At 34.4% G+C, this 18,112-nt stretch overlaps 1 protein-coding gene across 1 annotated transcript in view; it reads left to right on the top strand.

Annotated features, from left to right (window-relative positions):
* SEC62 (SEC62 homolog, preprotein translocation factor) overlaps positions 1–17,618 on the top strand; it is a 28,619-nt gene extending 11,001 nt beyond the window's left edge. Inside the window, exons 4-8 of the mRNA XM_011380194.2 lie at positions 4,335–4,539; positions 4,788–4,880; positions 7,209–7,269; positions 9,596–9,715; positions 15,729–17,618. Of these exons, the coding sequence (XP_011378496.1) occupies positions 4,335–4,539; positions 4,788–4,880; positions 7,209–7,269; positions 9,596–9,715; positions 15,729–16,195 (946 nt within the window). The 3' untranslated portion in view covers positions 16,196–17,618. The remainder of the gene's footprint in view (positions 1–4,334; positions 4,540–4,787; positions 4,881–7,208; positions 7,270–9,595; positions 9,716–15,728) is intronic.
* Positions 17,619–18,112: the final 494 nt, after the last annotated feature.

Here is an 18,112-nt window from a genome sequence, read left to right on the forward strand (position 1 = left end):
ATTACCCAAGGTCACACAGCTAGTCAGTTTCAGAACCAGAATTCTAAGTCCAACAGCCTGGCTCCATAGTCCATGCTCTTAACCACTGTGTGCTATACTTTCTCTTCCAACAAAATGATAATACATTTAATAAAGCAGAAATTAAGATGAAGGATTCACCTGTCAGTACAGGTATCCTCTGCTTTCTGAAAGTTTGTGAAAGACTTACATTACGGTAAAAGCTTTGTAAAACCAGAAATCCTCTTCAGATTTGCTTCAGATAGTGAAAACAGGTACGAATGTAAATCTTTTGTAAAAGCAAAAACTCTCTTCAGATTTCTTTAGGTTAGTGAAAACAGGTACTGATGCAGGTCTTTCTTGAAAGAGAAGTGATGTAAAGTGAATTTTTGGAAAGCGGGAGGGATACTTTTCACTTTAATCCACTTCACCTTACAAAAAGTTCCATAGGAATGCTGTACTTTCAGATAGCAGGGAAACCAGTACTATTTGAATATTAAATCTGTAAGCCCAACTCTGAAGAGAGCAGCCAGTATTAATCCACATCTCTTGGTCTTTTAGGAGCCTTGATACCTTGTTATATGGAAAGCCCAAAAGACCCGAGTACAGAGACTGTCCTAGATACACACTACTTTTCATTGTGTATGTTATTCCCATTCACATCAGGTTATTTGTGTCCTTTCTGCACTAAAATTGAGAAGTAGATCTACCTAAATTCTTCAGAGCCACTTTAACCGTGGAGGCCTCATGATGGCCAGCCCTCATGGATTCCTGCTTGACTACATACAGAAGCACAAAAGGAAACTTGTCCGGTCTCATTTTCCGAAGCTGCTAAGTGGACTTAAGGGAATCTGAGGAAAAAGAAAACAGGAAAGTGTAGAATAATACACAAAACAATCTTTTCTAATATATTCTATATCTGTTTATGGCCTGTTTAATCTAGCACCATTCTAACTCTCCATATGACTTTCCATCTCCACCCTCCCAGTCCATTAAAGCCCTTCTCACTCTTGTTCGTATATCACAGTCATTTTCCCTCTGGTCTTTATTTGTTCATAACCTGGCACTTTCCCCAAATGGTTGTCCCTCTGTCCTGCCTGCCTTTCAGTATAAATATCCTTCAAGTTCCATCTCTACCATGCAGTATTCCCCAGGCCCTCAAGCCCACATTAATCTTTCTATCTAAGGTTCTAAGAATTTATAAAGTTAGTATCATATAGTTTAGCCTTTAACTATTTTAAAAGTGTTGCATATGTGTTAGTTTTTTTGTTTGTTTTATTTCTTGGCAGCTAAATCTGAAGGCATTTGTAAGACTGTTTTATACTTTATTAAAGTAACTCCACAGTACAATATGGGCATTTAATACAACCTCACTATTGTCACACAGGTGAAAGTCCTGAACACATGTCTGGTATCATGTTTGTTAAACCTGAAAAATAAAAAGAGGTGAGGGAAGCAATTTAATAACTTGCTGCTTTTAATTCATTTGTTTTTTCAACAAATATTTATCAAATACCTATTCTATGCCATGCCCCAGAAATACAAAGATGAATGTGACTTGGTTCCTGCCTCCAAAGCACCTGTTCTAGTCTGTTAAAGAAGACTCATGACTCATTACAATACAGTGTATTCTGTAAGGAAGACAGAAATGAGGAAATGTCAAGAATGGCTTTACAGGGAAAATTTTGAAACATAATAGGCGATTACACAGCAAACAATACGAGAAAGGACATTTAATCCTGGCAAAGGGCACAGAACATGCTAAGAAAGGGAAGTATGAGTAGTTATGTGAAAATGTCAGCTTTATACTAAGTGATTTAATATAATGGAGGCATTGATATTATTATAATACAAATGTCATCTCACTTTTTGAGGCATAGAGTAAGTTGAAGTAGACATTTTCTAAAGACCTATCAAGAAATAAGTCAGTGATTCTACTTGTATTATTACTGAATGGAATGATGCTATAATTAATGATTTATGAAACCGAATATGTTTGTGTGTCTATTTCATAACTATTAAATGAAATTCAGTATTTTGCTATAGCAATAATGGCTAACTTTGAGTACATATATGTCAGGCACCATGCTAATTAATCTACATGCTTCTCATTTAGTTCTAGAAATCCTTATGAGATAGATACCACATTTTAGAAATAAACTAAAATTAAGTAGCTTATCCAACCACTATATAAGTGATAGAGGTGGTATTTGCATGCATATACCTGAGTGAACTCTTTGACACCAATTTGGTTAATAGTCTGCTTTTCTTTCATGAGGGTGAGACAGCTGTGCAGGAAGGGTGACAGAAGCTGATATTCCTTCTGGTTCTGTGCCCTTCTATACTCACCAAGGGAAAGGTTTTTTTCTCTTAAAGTCTTATGTTTTATTTTTTAAATTATTTATTACTTTATTAAGAATATTTTTCTCCACTCTTAAAATGATACTGAGGAAAATTCAAATTACTAATAATGTTATCTCATAGATAACCACATTACCATTTGAGAATATATACTCAAGTATCTATGTGTGTATACATATACTCTTAATATATGGAAGTCTATAATATGAACCGTAATATGAAATGCTGGTTTTCAATTAATACATAATGAATAGGATGTATTTTTGTTTTCACAGTAAGTGGTAATAAATGTTCCTTATAGAAAAATCTGGAAATCACATAAGTGCCAGAGTAAATAAAGAAAATTAGGATATGTTCATTATAAATTTTTGTAAGATATTCTGAAGTAGAGTAAAAATTTTAAATCCCCCTTCATATTCATATACCCACCACTACTCTTAAATCTCACTTCTACTCATAAGTAGTTCATTATTAAGGGACTCATTTCAATTTTTTGTTTGTTTACATGTATATCTGTAGCAGATATCAATGGTAGAGTCTTTGAGGGCATTTCAGACACTTGGACAATTGTATGCTATATAGATCTTATGAACAGGTAGAAGGTCAGATGAGGAGACTAAGAAGTTAGCTTTGTGGAAATGTTCCTGGGGTGGAATAATTGGGCAGCAGAAAGAAGCCCAGCCAAGCAGGGAAAAACACAGGTGCTCCAGAGGGCACACTATAATGACCAGAAATAAGTGGTCATTGAATTAACACGTGGTATGATGTGCTGGAGCAGACACCAGTGGGGATAGAAAAGTGGGTAGTCACATATGGTGGCAGTGAGTTGTACTTTATGAAGGCAGGAATGAAGACACAAATCAGGAACTCTGAAACTGGAACATAAGATTTGAAAAGATGGCTTTTAGATAACAAATATAAAGGCAACCCAGCTTTTAGAGTAGTAGTATAAAGTTAGAAAGGAACTACCACCAAGGCTGACTTAATTTGGAGTCAGCTGAGCTTCTAAACTCATCAGATAAAGAAATGAATAAAGCAGGGATCTCACTTTTAAGTAGTTTACAATCTAGTGAAAGGGACAAACAGACATAACAAATTGTATATCAAGTCAGAAGATAAATGTTATGGGTAGTATAATCGGAAACTGGAGAGAGGTTGGGGTGGGTTCATAATTTTAAATAGCGTAGGCCTAATTGTGATGGTAACATTTGAGGGAAGACTTGAAGGAAGCGAGGGAGTGAACTGAAAGGACATGCTTATTTGGGGGAGGAGCATTCCAGGTGAAGGGAACAGCTAGCGTAAAAAACCCTGATGTAGGAATGTAAAAAATAACTGTTAAAGAGAGGGAAGAACAATGTTTTGAGAGAAATAAATGAAATAAGGAGTACATAGTGTTTTTTACCAATTATATTGTACAGTTTTCAGTTTGATGCTGTGAGAGTCCGGAAATCTCACCTTAGCATATTTAATTATTTATTACTTAATTGAAGATATTTCGTTATAGTGGCAGGCTGAATAGTGAAGTACATGAAGAAGAAAAATACCATGGAGAAAGACATGAAGATATGATTTGAATCAGTCAAATCATGGGCATATCTTTAATCTGTTAACATTTCTTAAACTTATATTTATTGAACCCCTTATATCTGCTCTTGAATTTGAGATTTAACATTAAGTAAAGCAGAGTCTTGATTAGTCTTAATGAACATAGAGAAAAGTTTCATAAGGATAATTCCAAATCCATAATCGCATACTAAAAAAGGAAATTAGGTTGGCAACTTTTTATAATTAAATTGGCTGTATAGATTTTATTAGAGGTGGGGTTGACTGTTTTTCCATGGGCTTACTAATTGTTATTTCTTTCGTAAGTTGTCAGTGTATGTCTGTCTTTGCCCATTTTATTCAGGTCTTTATGTTTTTGCTTTTTAGTATGTATAATTGATAGAGATTGTAATATCATACCTTTTTTTCTGAAGGCTTTTAAAGAAACAATTTTTTCACCGGGCACTAAAAGTAATGAAAATGAAGTATGATAAAGACATAAAAAAAGAAAAAGAGAAAGGAAAAGCTGAAAGTGGAAAAGAAGAAGAAAAAAAGAGCAAGAAAGAAAATCTAAAGGATGAAAAGACAAAAAAGGAAAAAGAAAAAAAAAAGGATGGCGAAAAGGAAGAATCCAAAAAGGTGATTTCAGTTAAGATTAAGTAAAAATCAAAATCATTGTATGGGATTACTAATGGCATATGAGCACTTGTGAAATATTATGCAGCAGCCACTTAAGATAACCATATTAGAGTTCTTATAAGTACCACGGTTGAGAATTTTGATTTCTGTGTCTCAAATAGTGAGACTTTTTTGACTATTTGAATGTCATATTGCTTTTTGCTTGTTTGTGTTTTTTTTTTCCTTCTATTCAACTTGTGTTTTAATAGGAGGAAACTCCAGGAACTCCAAAAAAGAAGGAAACTAAGAAAAAATTCAAGCTTGAGCCACATGATGATCAAGTTTTTCTAGATGGAAATGAGGTAAGAATACCTAGCCTATAAATAGAAATCCAATTTTCCGTAAACATTTTTAGAATTATCTTTACTGTCTTCACTAAGAAAAGAAGTAATTTAGAAAAATCTAACCACATAGCTATAAAATCTCTTTAAAAAGAAATAATTTCTTTGAATTTAGATTTATAAAAATCATTCGGAATTAGGTTCAGCTGTGTATGAGTGATAGGAAACCTGAAGTAACAATAGATTAAAACAAAATAGATGCTTATTTCTCTCTCATCAATAAAATCTGAAGGTAAAGAATACAGATATGGCAGTTCCGTGGTGGATCCAAGCTCTCCCTCCTGTGTAAGGGAATTAGTAAATGACTCCCAACCTTGTGTCTGCATCCAGAAGAGGGAAGGAGAGTAAGGGACATGCCTCCTCTTTAAGGACACCTTCCAGTAGTTTCATTTCTGCTTGGGTTTCATCACCAGAACCTAGTCACGTAGTCATGCCCACATGCAATAAAATCTTAGAACTGTGCTTTTTATACTAGGTTGTCATTTGCCCAGCCAAAATGCAGGATTTCCATTACTATCAAACCAAAAATAAAAGCAGGATGGTTAATTGGGGACACATACTAGATTCTGCCTCTTATAGTCAGACATACTACTTTAGGAGCCTAAAATTCAAGATTACCTGATGCTTTACTCAAGAGATAACAGATATTTTTGGTAATGGGAGATTTGTGTGGTGGTAGCCTTTCATTGAAGACTGCTTAATTTAGTCATGTAACCAATACAAAAACATTAGTTATATACTGGCCATTGAATTGTGAGTTTCAAGATATATCTCTTCTTGCTATACCTAATACAGAAGTAATACATATAAAGTAGTAGTTCCAGGAGCTACCAGTTTGAAATTCTGGGAAAGCTTTTCAGAAAACATGCCCTAGGCTCATTCCAGACATACTTGCATGAGAATCTCTAGTGTGTGCGTGCGCGCGCGCGCATGTGTGTGTCATATAACGTGTCACAGGATGATTCTGATGTGAACTCATGCTTAGGAACCACTTAATTGAAGACCACAGTCCTTTCCTAATGAAAGCTCAGATACCATGCATTAGCTATATGCCAAGACATTTTTATAGGTGCTAGGAATAACATGGTAAATAACAAAATTCTCTTCTTAGAAGCTCTTATAGTCTCGAAAACATGCAAACTTTAAAAAATGGTACTGTGTTTGTGGTGTCATGATGTGAGAGTACCAGTTGGGAATAGTTCATTTAATCAAGAGGCTAATGAGGTTCTGGAGATCCTGAACACTTGAGCTGAGCCTTGAAGGATGGCTGGCAGATTACCAGATTCACTGGAAAGATAGATCTATTAAGCAGAGGAAGCAGGCTGAGCAAAACCATGGGTGCTTATGTTCCTGAAAAAGCTAAGTTTTATTCTGCAAAAAGACGCATGCTGTCAAACTTTTAAAGGTGGGAACTGTCATTAAAAACTTGTTCATTGGCAGAAGTGATGTCTGAGGATCTGATTTCCAAGGGGAAATGTGCAAAGTGATGAAAAGAAGAATGGAATCCCCAATGTTAGAAGTCGAACCAAATCAAAAAGACAGTAACAAAGAGTTCTGGTCAAAATAGAACCAAGAAATGGAAGAGTACTGTTATTTATAGAAACTAAAAGATAAAACTAGGAATTTTATGGATGATGATTAACAGAGTTCTGATTGTTCTGAATGAAGTCAATTTCTGTTGTATAAAGTAAATTAAGCTTTAAAGCAGTGGTTCCCAACTTATGAGTTACAGACCCTCCATGGAGAAGTAAGCAATGAAATTATTTTAGGGAGTCATAGAATCTTTACGTTCACTAAGCATAATCTTTAATAATAATGATTCTTTGCATCTCATCAATGGGAGAGAACAGGGTGGAGTTAAAAGCTGCTGGATCTGTATTAGGGCCTGGCTGGAATTAACTGTGCTCTTAGCCCAGACTGGTTCTACTCATGCCACTGTACATCATTACATTAAGGACAAAAAGGTTGTGCAGTTACTAGTCTTCAGGTTGAATAAGTAATGGCTTACACACATGAACAAATTACATGCTTTTGTTAAAAGCATGTAATTACATAGAAATTTATTTAAGTGCATTACAAAATTTGTAGTTTTTTAAACAGCTGAATGCTAACCAGAAGAAACACTACTACTGAAGGAGAGGTCTTTGGAATTTGTTTACCTTAAAAAGCAGTTCTTATATCTTAAGAGGTTGGAAGTTACTTTTGTAAAGGATCTAAAATATAGAGTTAAGCTTAACTTTCTAATGTGACCTTAGAACTTAAAACGTTGTGGTTTCTTGATTCTTTTAGGTATTTGTGTGGATCTATGACCCAGTTCACTTTAAAACCTTTGTCATGGGATTAATTCTTGGTGAGTACAGTGTCTAAAATTTAGAAAGGAAAATAAAAATGCAGACCCTATAAAGAAAAATATTTAATATAAAATATTTTTTAAATGTATACATTAAAGTCAGAAGATAAATGATAAAATGAGGAAAATATTTGCAACACATTAAAGCAAAGATATTTAAGAGATTAACAACCTGGTAGAAAAATGGTAACAGTAGCTCAGAGATAAAGAGTTAGAGTGACCAACAATCATTGAATGATACTTAGTCACACTCATAATAAATACAAATTAAAGCAACTGTGATTAAAAAGATTACAGAGTTTGATAGTACCTAGTCATGGTGAAGGTTCAGTGCTTGCTGAAGGTCCAGTATTATTCAACAATTAATGATATGTCCATCGTTTTTGTTTTTATGGAGAGTAGTGTGGCAATGTCTATCAAATTTTAAATGTATGTTCACTGACCCAGCTATTATAGTTCTAGGAATTTATCCCATGGCTATCCTTAATACAGTTGCACAAAGTATCTATTCAGAAGTATACACTGACACGTTATCTATGCTAATCCAAATCCTTCAGATTATATTTAAGAGAGTTATTAGGATATATCTTTCAAAATTTAAATGCCTTTACCTTTTGACCTAATAATTATCTTGTGCTATAATCACAGTTGCACAATTGTACATTTACACTGGTATTTGTTGCACCGTTGTCTGTAATAGGATAAAACTGGAAACATCTCAAGGTCCCTCAACAGGAGAATGGCTAAATAACTTACAGTACAGCTGCACACTAGAATGCCATACAGCTTTGGACCGTTTTCCCATTTGCCTTGAGAATACTTACTGGTGGCACTTGGAGCTGCAGATAACGCACAGATTACAGTCCTAACCTCACCCCCAAAGTTTGCTGTGAAATATCTCTCTTTTATTAATATTTTCACATTGCTCTAGTATGTCAATAGTCTTTGGAAGCAAATGACATCATTCTATATATAGCATTCTGTTTTTAGTAGTTCAGTTGCTGAAAACGTCAAATCCTAGAAAACATAGCATTCCTATGCATGATGTTAAAAGAAAGCTGGCAGCAAGCTGCACTTATTTTTTTTCTAGACAGGAAATGGGTTAAAGAATTAAGCGGATGCACTGATGGAAGGATACCTAGAATAGATTAAATGAAAAAAAAGCAAAAAGAGTAAGAATAGTATAAGATTTATGTAGAAAAAAATTTTATTGTAGTTTCATTTATATATAGGCAGTCTCTGGGAGTACAGGAAAAAACATAATACAGATTAACCTCTGGGGAGTGGACCAAAAATTGGATGAAGACTTCACTTTATACTTTCTTGTTATTTATTTATCTATCTATTTATTTATTTTTATTTTGTTTTGTTTTTTATCATGACTGTTATTCAGGGTGGGCCATGGGTGAAGGGAGAGAATGATTTAACAAATAGGAAAAAATTGATAGCAAATAAACAAAGAAGCTTGATCAATAAGGTGTCCTAGACTCCCATTCAAAATAACTCTTTAAGAATTGAAACTCAAACATTTCCAACCCAAATAGCTGATAGCTGTTGATCACTTACTATGTACTTGTCACTTTGCTAAATATTTTATATGCATTGTTTCATTTTATCCTTATACCAACTTTTAAAACATAGGAACAGGCACATATTAAATACAAAGTAACCTAACCTCAAAAGGGTTAAGTAACTTACCCAGGGTTGCTTAGCTTATAAATGATATAGCTAGAATTTGAATCCCTTCTCTTTTGGCTAAAAACCTAATAACCAGACTTCTGATTCCTTATGATTGTTCCATGTGGTGCCATCATACTTAGAAAAAAGCTGAACATACTTGTATATAGTTTCCCTGACTACCAAAAACCATGTATATCAGAATCACCTGGACCTTTTTAAATCTGTGGATGTCAGAGCTCCACCCCAGAATCAGAATCTCTTGATTCATTGGAATCATTTTTTGGTTAGTTTTGTTGTTAGGGTGTTTCTTTAAGCTCCCCTGTTCTGTAGACAGATATCTCACGGTCAGAAAATAGACATTACTAGAGAACAGCAGCAGTTGATATTTAAAGAGCTAACAATTTCACATTTTTGACAGCACTTTTTGATATGTAATTTATACTAGAAAAATCCAACCTAATTTAAGAAGAGTAGTTAAGATGTTTAAGTTGAACTATGTAAAATGACAAATAATTGACCATTTTTTACCTAAAAAATGGAAATTTTATGTATTTCAGTATGCTTATGTTTGTTTTTTCCCCTAGGAATATATTCACTGTTATTGTAACTAAAGTTATCTTTGTAACTTTGTCATTTCTTGTTCCAGTGATTGCAGTGATAGCAGCTACCCTCTTCCCTCTTTGGCCAGCAGAAATGAGAGTGGGTGTTTATTACCTCAGTGTGGGTGCAGGCTGTTTTGTAGCCAGCATTCTTCTCCTTGCTGTTGGTAAGTATTGTTATTAGTAAAAATGACTTCAGCAAAATAGATATTGAGCATTTTGGACTGTAATCTGGAGCTTCAGTAAAACTTTATAGCAAAATGAATGTAGGCAAATCAGAAGTATATGGACCTACTTTTTGGGTCACATCTCAAAACTGACTCAGGCTTGATGTAGTGTATGTGCTCGATTAGATTTGGTTTATTCTGAAGAAAAAGGATTTAATATGGCTTAGTCTACACATAGATATGCTTTAAAATTTAGCTACATTAATAGTTTTACAATGGTTGATCAGTTAGTAGACAACACTTTCAATAAAACATTTTTATAGTTCGACTTAAGGCAAATTAAGTTTGTATTAAATATTTAAATTCAACTTATTCAGTAAATGATTCTAAACATTGATTTGCCATTGGGAAAAATCAGTTTGCACTCATGTACCAAAGAAAATTCTAGATGCATTAAGGAATTTTATGTTTTTTTTTTTAAATCAAACAAGAAAGCGTAAGTAATCTTTTTTTACATTTCTGGTTGATTGGTGTCTTTTATAGCTAAGAAGAAAACAATATAAAAATAACCCAGTTTAAAAGAGGAAATTAAAAACAGGTGATTAATAAATACATAAAAAGTACTCACTAGTAAACAATAAAATTGAGATAAGGAGGTAGTTTTTGCCTGTTTAATTAGGTAGCTTTTGTTTGTTTTTTCATGGAAATAATGCCAAGGAAGGTTTGACTAAAAGGAAATGCATCTAAATATAAATAGTGGCATTGGTTAGTTATGAATGATTTCAATGTTCTTCACACTTGTCTGTAATTTTTTTACAATGAGCATGTTATCATGAAAAACCAACAAATGTTATTTTACTTAAAATCCTAGTATTTAAAGTTTTTCCACATAGGGTGGACAGGTCCAATTTAATTTTTCACTTTGGGAAAGAAATAGGAATTTTTTTCAGCTTACCTAAAGCTGTTAGTGACTTTTTTACTTACTATAATTCTTTGAACCATCTAGAATTTATGCTGGTATATGGTACTAAGTTCTGATTATTTTCCCCAAATGACAAATCAACTTTTCCACCAAGACATAACGGATACTTCCACATAAAAATTAAAAACAATACCCACATTGTTGACCTAATGTTTATTGTTAGAGGACATAATTTGACCTGAAGTGGGTGCATTTTATTCTGAAATTCTATGATATATGTTATAAAGCATTGCTCCTTTAGCCCTAAGCAATTTCCCTTTGCACATTCCTTCATCTTGGATATCAAGATATGTCCTGAGTTGGTGCCACCGATCCATGGGTCCAGGAGCTTATCTAGTATTTTTGTTCAATTCATTGTATTTATGGTCCTCTTTTTTTCTCTCTGATCTCTGACTTTGTGAAACCCTTCCACCCACCTTTCATTTTTTTCCCTCCTCTAGCTTAGTCACCTTGGGGAAATCCTCTGATGCTTCTGCATGTAACACAGCGTATTTGTAGGCCAAGAAATAATATCTAAGACTGTAAAATAGGTAACTAGTGGTAGTGTATCAAGAATGAGAAACCATAAACTTTAATCTGACATTAGATATGATCAAATTGGTGTCTTCCTTGAAACTTTAGAAGCTCTTTGAAATTTTTTAGCAAAGATTTACCTCCACTGAATAAAATTAACGCACTTGCTTATCTTTTGTTTAAACCAGTATTCCCAACAGTTTATGGTTATATTGTTTTGCTCTTTAAAATACTATTTCTTCAGTTGTGTTTTCTATAATTTTTTTCATTTTAAATATGCTACGGTTTTAAGTAGCATTGTGCATTAAATAATAATGTGAATTAAACCAGAAAACAAACTCAGCATTTCGTTTTTTGTTAGAAAATGCAATTCCAAATATACCTTCAAATAGTTTTGATCTGTAGCCCACTTATAAATTGGATATTTCTTTTATATTATCCTATGAAGTATATTCTATATTGGTCAAAATTATATTTGTTGCTACTTTAAATATGCATTGCTAATATTGCCATTTAAAATAGGATGTTTAAAATTTTTCTAAATGTGTCACTTTTGGTATAGAGACAGTATGACAGTACGTGTCACAGTGGTTTTCGCATGGTTCTTAACCTTTTGCCTCTGGTAATCTAATGCCATGTGGAGAAAACTGTAAAAATGGTAGACTCTGTTATGCCCTGTATATGGCAAGAATTTAGATTTAATTGTGCCATTTATATATTGCTTTTCCTTGGATTTGAGGCAAGATTTATAATATGAACCACCTGTCTTACAACCCTATAAAGCCTATCGTAGCATCATAATTATATTCAGAGAAAAAAATGTGCAGCCTCCTTGAAAGATGTTCATTTTTTTTATTAGTGGAAGTTCTTCTTAAATCATAATTTCAAACATTTGTCTTTTCTGTTCGTACCGCAAGATACTGTTACAGCGTCTTTCAGAATATCCGTTCTTTTGTGAAAATAGAAATTACTACCTTATAAAAGTCAAGGCAGCTAAAACCATTTCCTTTTATTTATCCAAAGCAAAATAATGGAAGAAGCATAGGTGAACTTCTTTTAGTGGTAGAATTGTCTGTAAAGAAACAAAAAACAAAACAAAACAAAAAATTTGTCATAATTGACTAGTCCATAACATTTACATAGTCGTTATGACTTTCAAAAGAAGGAAAATCACTCAGCTTTATATATTTGGTAAATTATGAGAAAATTTATATGAAATATTGGATTTCGTGTTTGTGATAACTCATTACGATAATCTTTAGAATTCTCTAATTCTTCCATTAACTAACTACAGTTTTGTCATACATTGCTCTAAAAGATAACCTCAAAACTTATTTAAGTGAGCTAGCTCTTCATTATATTGTTTTCTAATATTAGGAGAGGATTAGTCCTTAAATAAGCAGAAATTATATAATTACTTAATTTTTAAAAAAATTATAACTTTTAGGAAGATGTTCTCATATTGTTCAAAAATGTTCTTATTAAAAAACTTATTATCCTTTAGACAGAGTAGGCACATGCTTTGGACCCACATAAATGTGATCATTTTCATTTCTTTTCTTTATTATTTCTTTTTTTTAATTATTTTTTTAATTTAGTTTCAAGTATACAGTACATCGGTTAGACATTTATATAGTTCATAAAACAATCCCCTCAGTTGTATCCTCCCTCCCCTGACCCTCCACCTAGCAAACATACTAATGCTAACTTCATACCCTATGCTGTGCTCCCCAACCCCATGACCATCCATCAGCTACTAATTTGTACTTCTTTAACCCTTCACCCCATTCTCCCAGCCCTGCAAACCACCCTCTCCTCTGTCTGACACCAAATTGTCCACTATAACTGTGAGTCTTTTTTTGATTAGTTTGTTCTTTTTATTCCTTAGATTCTGCATATAAATGAAATCATATAGTGTTTATCTTTCTCTGTCTGACTTAAATACTTTCTAGGTCCATCAAAGCAGTATCTTTTTTCATCCTATTCCTTTTCATATATAGGGGTCTTGTTTTCTTATCCTTTCAGCCACTCTATCTTTTGGTTGGAGCACTTAATTCTTTTCCATTGAAGGTACTTGTTGATAGGAATGTAGTCGTTATCATTCTTTATTTCTGTTTTGGATCACGTGTTTTTTCTTCTTAAAGAAGTCCCTCCAACATTTCCTGTAATGCTGTCTTGGTGGTGATAAATTCCTTGAGCTTATTTTTGTCTGGGAAGCTCTTTCTGTCCTTCAACTCTAAATGATAGCTTTACTGGATAACTTATTCTTGGTTGTATATCATGGGTCTTCATTCTGTCAGATATTTTTTGCTAAGCCCTTCTGTCCTGCATAGTTTCTTTTGAGAAATCAGCTGCCAGTCTTATGGGTGTTCCCTAATAAGTAATTATTTGTTTTCTCTTGCTGCTTTTAATATTCTTTCTTTGTATTTAACCTTTGACATTTTAATTATGATGTGTCTTGGTGTGGGCCTATTTGGATCCCTGATTTTTGGAATTCTCTGAGCTTCTTGGGGTTTTATGTCCATTTCTTTTACCAGGTTAGAAAAGTTTTCCATCATAATTTCTTCAAACAGCTGTTCAACATCTTGATTTTCTTCAGTTATACCAATCAGACAAGTATTTGGAGCCTCATATCCTCCTTAAATTATTTTTATGTCCTTGGCCTCTTTTTTCTTGCCATTCTGATTGTCTTGATTGGCTTTCCTGTCTTCTAGATAGGACATTTGATCCTCTTCTTTATTCACTTTGTTTATTCCATTTAATATACTTCTCATCTCAGATAATGTGTTCTTCACTTCAAACTGGTTCCCTTTTATAATTTCCATTTCTATTTTTATGCTTTTTATCTCTTTGTTGAAGTTCTCACTGAATTTATCTGTACTTCCCAAAAGTTCATTGAGCAACTTTATTGGTTATAAAGATGTTTTGAACTCTGCATCTATTAGATTACTTGACTCCAGTATATCTGGATCTCTGTTCTGTTCTGTCCTGTCATATGGTTTCTGCTTCTTTGTCTTCCCATTTTTGACTGCCTTTCCATGTCTCTTTGTATGTACTAATAAGCAAAGCTCCTAAGTCTCCCGGTCTTATTAGAGTGGATTTTTGAAGTATGTGTCCAGTGGCACAGTCCTGAGAGGGGTTCAGTTGCAGGTCAAATTTAGCACAAGCCTCTACCCTTCTGGGGCCACCTGTTAAGATTCATCAAGCAATCCACAGACGGTGTGCTTATAGTTGCCTCAAAAGGCCACACCAGAAACCGAGGCCAGTTGCTTCCATTGTGAGTCTGGGGGCTGCTCAGCAAGGAGCACCTAACTCACTGAGGCTATCCCAGGATGTGGCGTGGGTGGAGCCGCGAGTTGGGAGAGGAGGAGTTTCAGAGAATCCTCTGGGCAGAGCGACCTCTGCTATCCAGTTTGATGACGTCATCGCTATGGTGGCTCTGTGTCCATGCACTGGGAGCAGGGAATAATGGATACCGCCAGCACTTCTGCACAGAGCAAGTCTCGCCTCGGCCCTCACTCCGACAGTGTCTCCCTGTAGGTCCTTGGTGCCCCCTGTGTGCGCGGAATCGGCACTGGTGCTCAGAGCGAGCAGGTCTGTCACTGTGAAAGTCCGCTTGTGGACGCGGCCCCTTTAAGAGGCTTCTGCTGCTGCTGCTGCTGCTGCTGCTGCTGCTGCTGCAGCCTCCATCTCAGCTGCTGGGGACCGGGCAGCCCCGTGTCCTCACCCCGTCCTACTTTCTGCCATTGCAGGGTGCTTTCTTGGATTTCTCCCTAGTTGTATGGCTTGCTTGTTCCTCTAGATCCCAGGCGATTTTTCCTTGCTGCTGCTCCTTGTTTCCATTACAACTTTGATTTGGTTGCCAGAGGGATGAACAGAACCTCTATCATCTACGCCATTTTTTCCTCCCATTTTTATTTCTTTTAAAATCAGAAATAATACGTATACATGTATGTAGTAATGAAACTATGAAGGATTATATTTATATTTATACCAAAATGGTCGTTAAAGTATAATTTTTAGTGTTTTTATAGAACTGCTTTGCAAAGGCTAAAGTGCTTAGGGTCTAGGAAAGTCATCATGCAGCCCAGTCTTTTCCTTTTTAAAGCCTTCTTCAGTACCTTTATCCCTTATTTAAATTTACTTCCCTTTTCTTATACAATGGTCTTGTGCATATTTACATTTCCAACTGATGGCTATGCTTATTGAACTATAACGTAGCAAAGTACATAAATCATAAGTGTACCACCATGAAACAGCACCCAGCTGAAAAAACGTAAAAGTAATTTTTTTGAGTGGCATTGTAGCATTATGCCCTCAAGTTCAGAGTAGGATGCTGTGGGCATGGGATACTGTGATAGCTGCTAAACTAATCCGGGTTTAATTATTTAATTTAAAGTACATGTAATATACAAATAATAACACGGTGAATGTTTTTCCAGTTTTTTATTAACAAATACTCCCTACTATCAGAGTCAATGCTTGAATTATTCAATTAGAGAAATTTTTTTCCTACAGCTCGTTGCATTCTATTTCTCATCATTTGGCTCATAACTGGAGGAAGGCATCACTTTTGGTTCTTGCCAAATCTGACTGCTGATGTGGGCTTCATTGACTCCTTCAGGCCTCTGTATACACATGAATATAAAGGACCAAAAGCAGACTTAAAGAAAGATGAGAAATCTGAAACCAAAAAGCAGCAGAAGTCCGACAGTGAGGAAAAGTCAGACAGTGAGAAAAAAGAAGATGAAGAGGGAAGAGTAGGACCAGGAAATCATGGAACAGAAGGCTCAGGTGGAGAACGGCATTCTGACACAGACAGTGACAGGAGGGAAGATGACCGATCCCAACACAGTAGTGGAAATGGGAATGATTTTGAAATGATCACAAAAGAGGAACTGGAACAACAAACAGATGGGGATTGTGAAGAGGAGGAAGAAGACAATGATGGAGAAACAACTAAATCTTCACATGAAAAATCATAACCTGGTGAACTTGGGGACTTAATACATACATACAAGAGGTTGGATTTTCTATGTTGGCTGATTATCATAATGTACTCATGACATTTGTAGCATTTTCCCTTTACTGAAATGTATTTGACATCCAAGCAGTTATATCCAGTCCTTCATTTCATAGAATACTATTATTGATACAGTCAAAAGCCATTTATAAATTTTATCTATTTGATAATTTTACGGCAAGTAGGTGTCATTAATTTTGATAGTTATCAAAGATGCACTTTCCACAATGACATTTTAATGGCATTTTTGATAGTTGTATGGCTTTTAACTGTTAGACTAATCAAATAACTAAAAGAGATAAACCAACATTTCAGATTATGTATAGTTATATAGCCATTTCACAGTTTCTTTGAGATGAAATGCTTAATTAAACTCGTTGTTACTGATAGTTAAGCTTTTGTTGATTATAAAATTATACCAGGAAATTTCTGAGATTCTGAGTTAGCAGGATTCAAAAGCATTTTGTGGAAACAAGCCAACTAGTAATAATGTAACAACACTTTTAGTTTAGCTACAAATTCCCTTTTTCCAATTTAGGAAATCCCAACTGGTTTGTACATCTGATTCAGGGAAAGATGGTCATCTCCTACAGAGAAAGCAGGCAGCGTTGGTTGGAAGGTGATGGCTCTTCCCATTTCCTTTCATGAAGAAAATGTATTCTGTATATAATTTACAAATAAACATTTTATTTTAATTGTTACTTATTATTTAGACATTTTCTTAACACTTAAATTTGTAAAATTAAGACCATTTAAGGGTATGTTTTTAGAGAAATGGAAGTTTCAATAACCCACAGAACATCTGTGATCTTTCTACAGCAGCTTCAGTTTTGTGCCAACATTCCATGTATTTGAATATGAGTTAAAATGATCCTTATTAAATAAGAGCAGACTTAAAAGTAGTGTTTGTACGCCTTAACAGTCATTTTGATTTATCTTAAATCTCTACATTCAGAAGTGGGGTACTGTATTATCAGACCAGGAGACACTGCTATGAAAGATAATTTACTGTTCTAAAATATCCAGTTAAAATAAAGAACATAAAACATAAGAGAACCATTGGACTCTATTTGCTTTGAACTAGTTTTGCAGTTTGATTTCATGTCTTGCATACCTTAGTTACAAATCTTTTGGAAAAATCTTGCATTTACTTATGAGCATAATCATTCCTTTGAGTTATATGCTTATAAACTGATAATGAATGTTAAATTATTTTCCTTTAGTCACAGTGAGAGTATTTTGCTTTGTAGTTGAAATAGTTGGTGTGTGTAGGTCTTTATTTTTCTTTAGGCTGTTTCCCATTTAAGTGTTTGACTAAAGATGTTAAATATTTCTAATTGTGAAAAAATACACTTTATTAAATAAATAGCTTGATTGCTTCTTAATAGTATTCCTTGTAAGTGGACAGAAATGTGGCTATTTGATGTTACTGCAACTCTGTCAAGCCTGCAAATGTTCATTGATTTAAGTGCCTGGGTATTTTCCCCTCATATTTCAGAGCTCTCCTGCATTATTTTCACAGTAAGGGATGTGTAATTATAGCTTCTGAACTTCTTAATCACCAGTAGCATTAATACATATTTTTGGATATGGTAATGGTACCGAAAATGTTTCTTAGAAATAACAATGACTTAACCTTTACTACTATGATAATACCCAGGCACTCAATATTTTTCCTAAAGCTCTTTATAATATCTGTTCTATGTCTCATCTTAAAGACATTCAGAGCATGCCAGGAAAGTCAGCTTCTTATTGATGTTTGTGGATTCTTACAAAATGTTAGCATAAATTTTTATGACTATCTGGTGGTCCCTGGGGGAAAATGTCACTCTTACTATGATTAGAAAGTGAGTTAGAGAATTTCAGCTCAGTGTCTTTT

Source organism: Pteropus vampyrus, unplaced genomic scaffold (assembly GCF_000151845.1).
Source record: "Pteropus vampyrus isolate Shadow unplaced genomic scaffold, Pvam_2.0 Scaffold12, whole genome shotgun sequence".
NCBI lineage: Eukaryota > Metazoa > Chordata > Mammalia > Chiroptera > Pteropodidae > Pteropus > Pteropus vampyrus.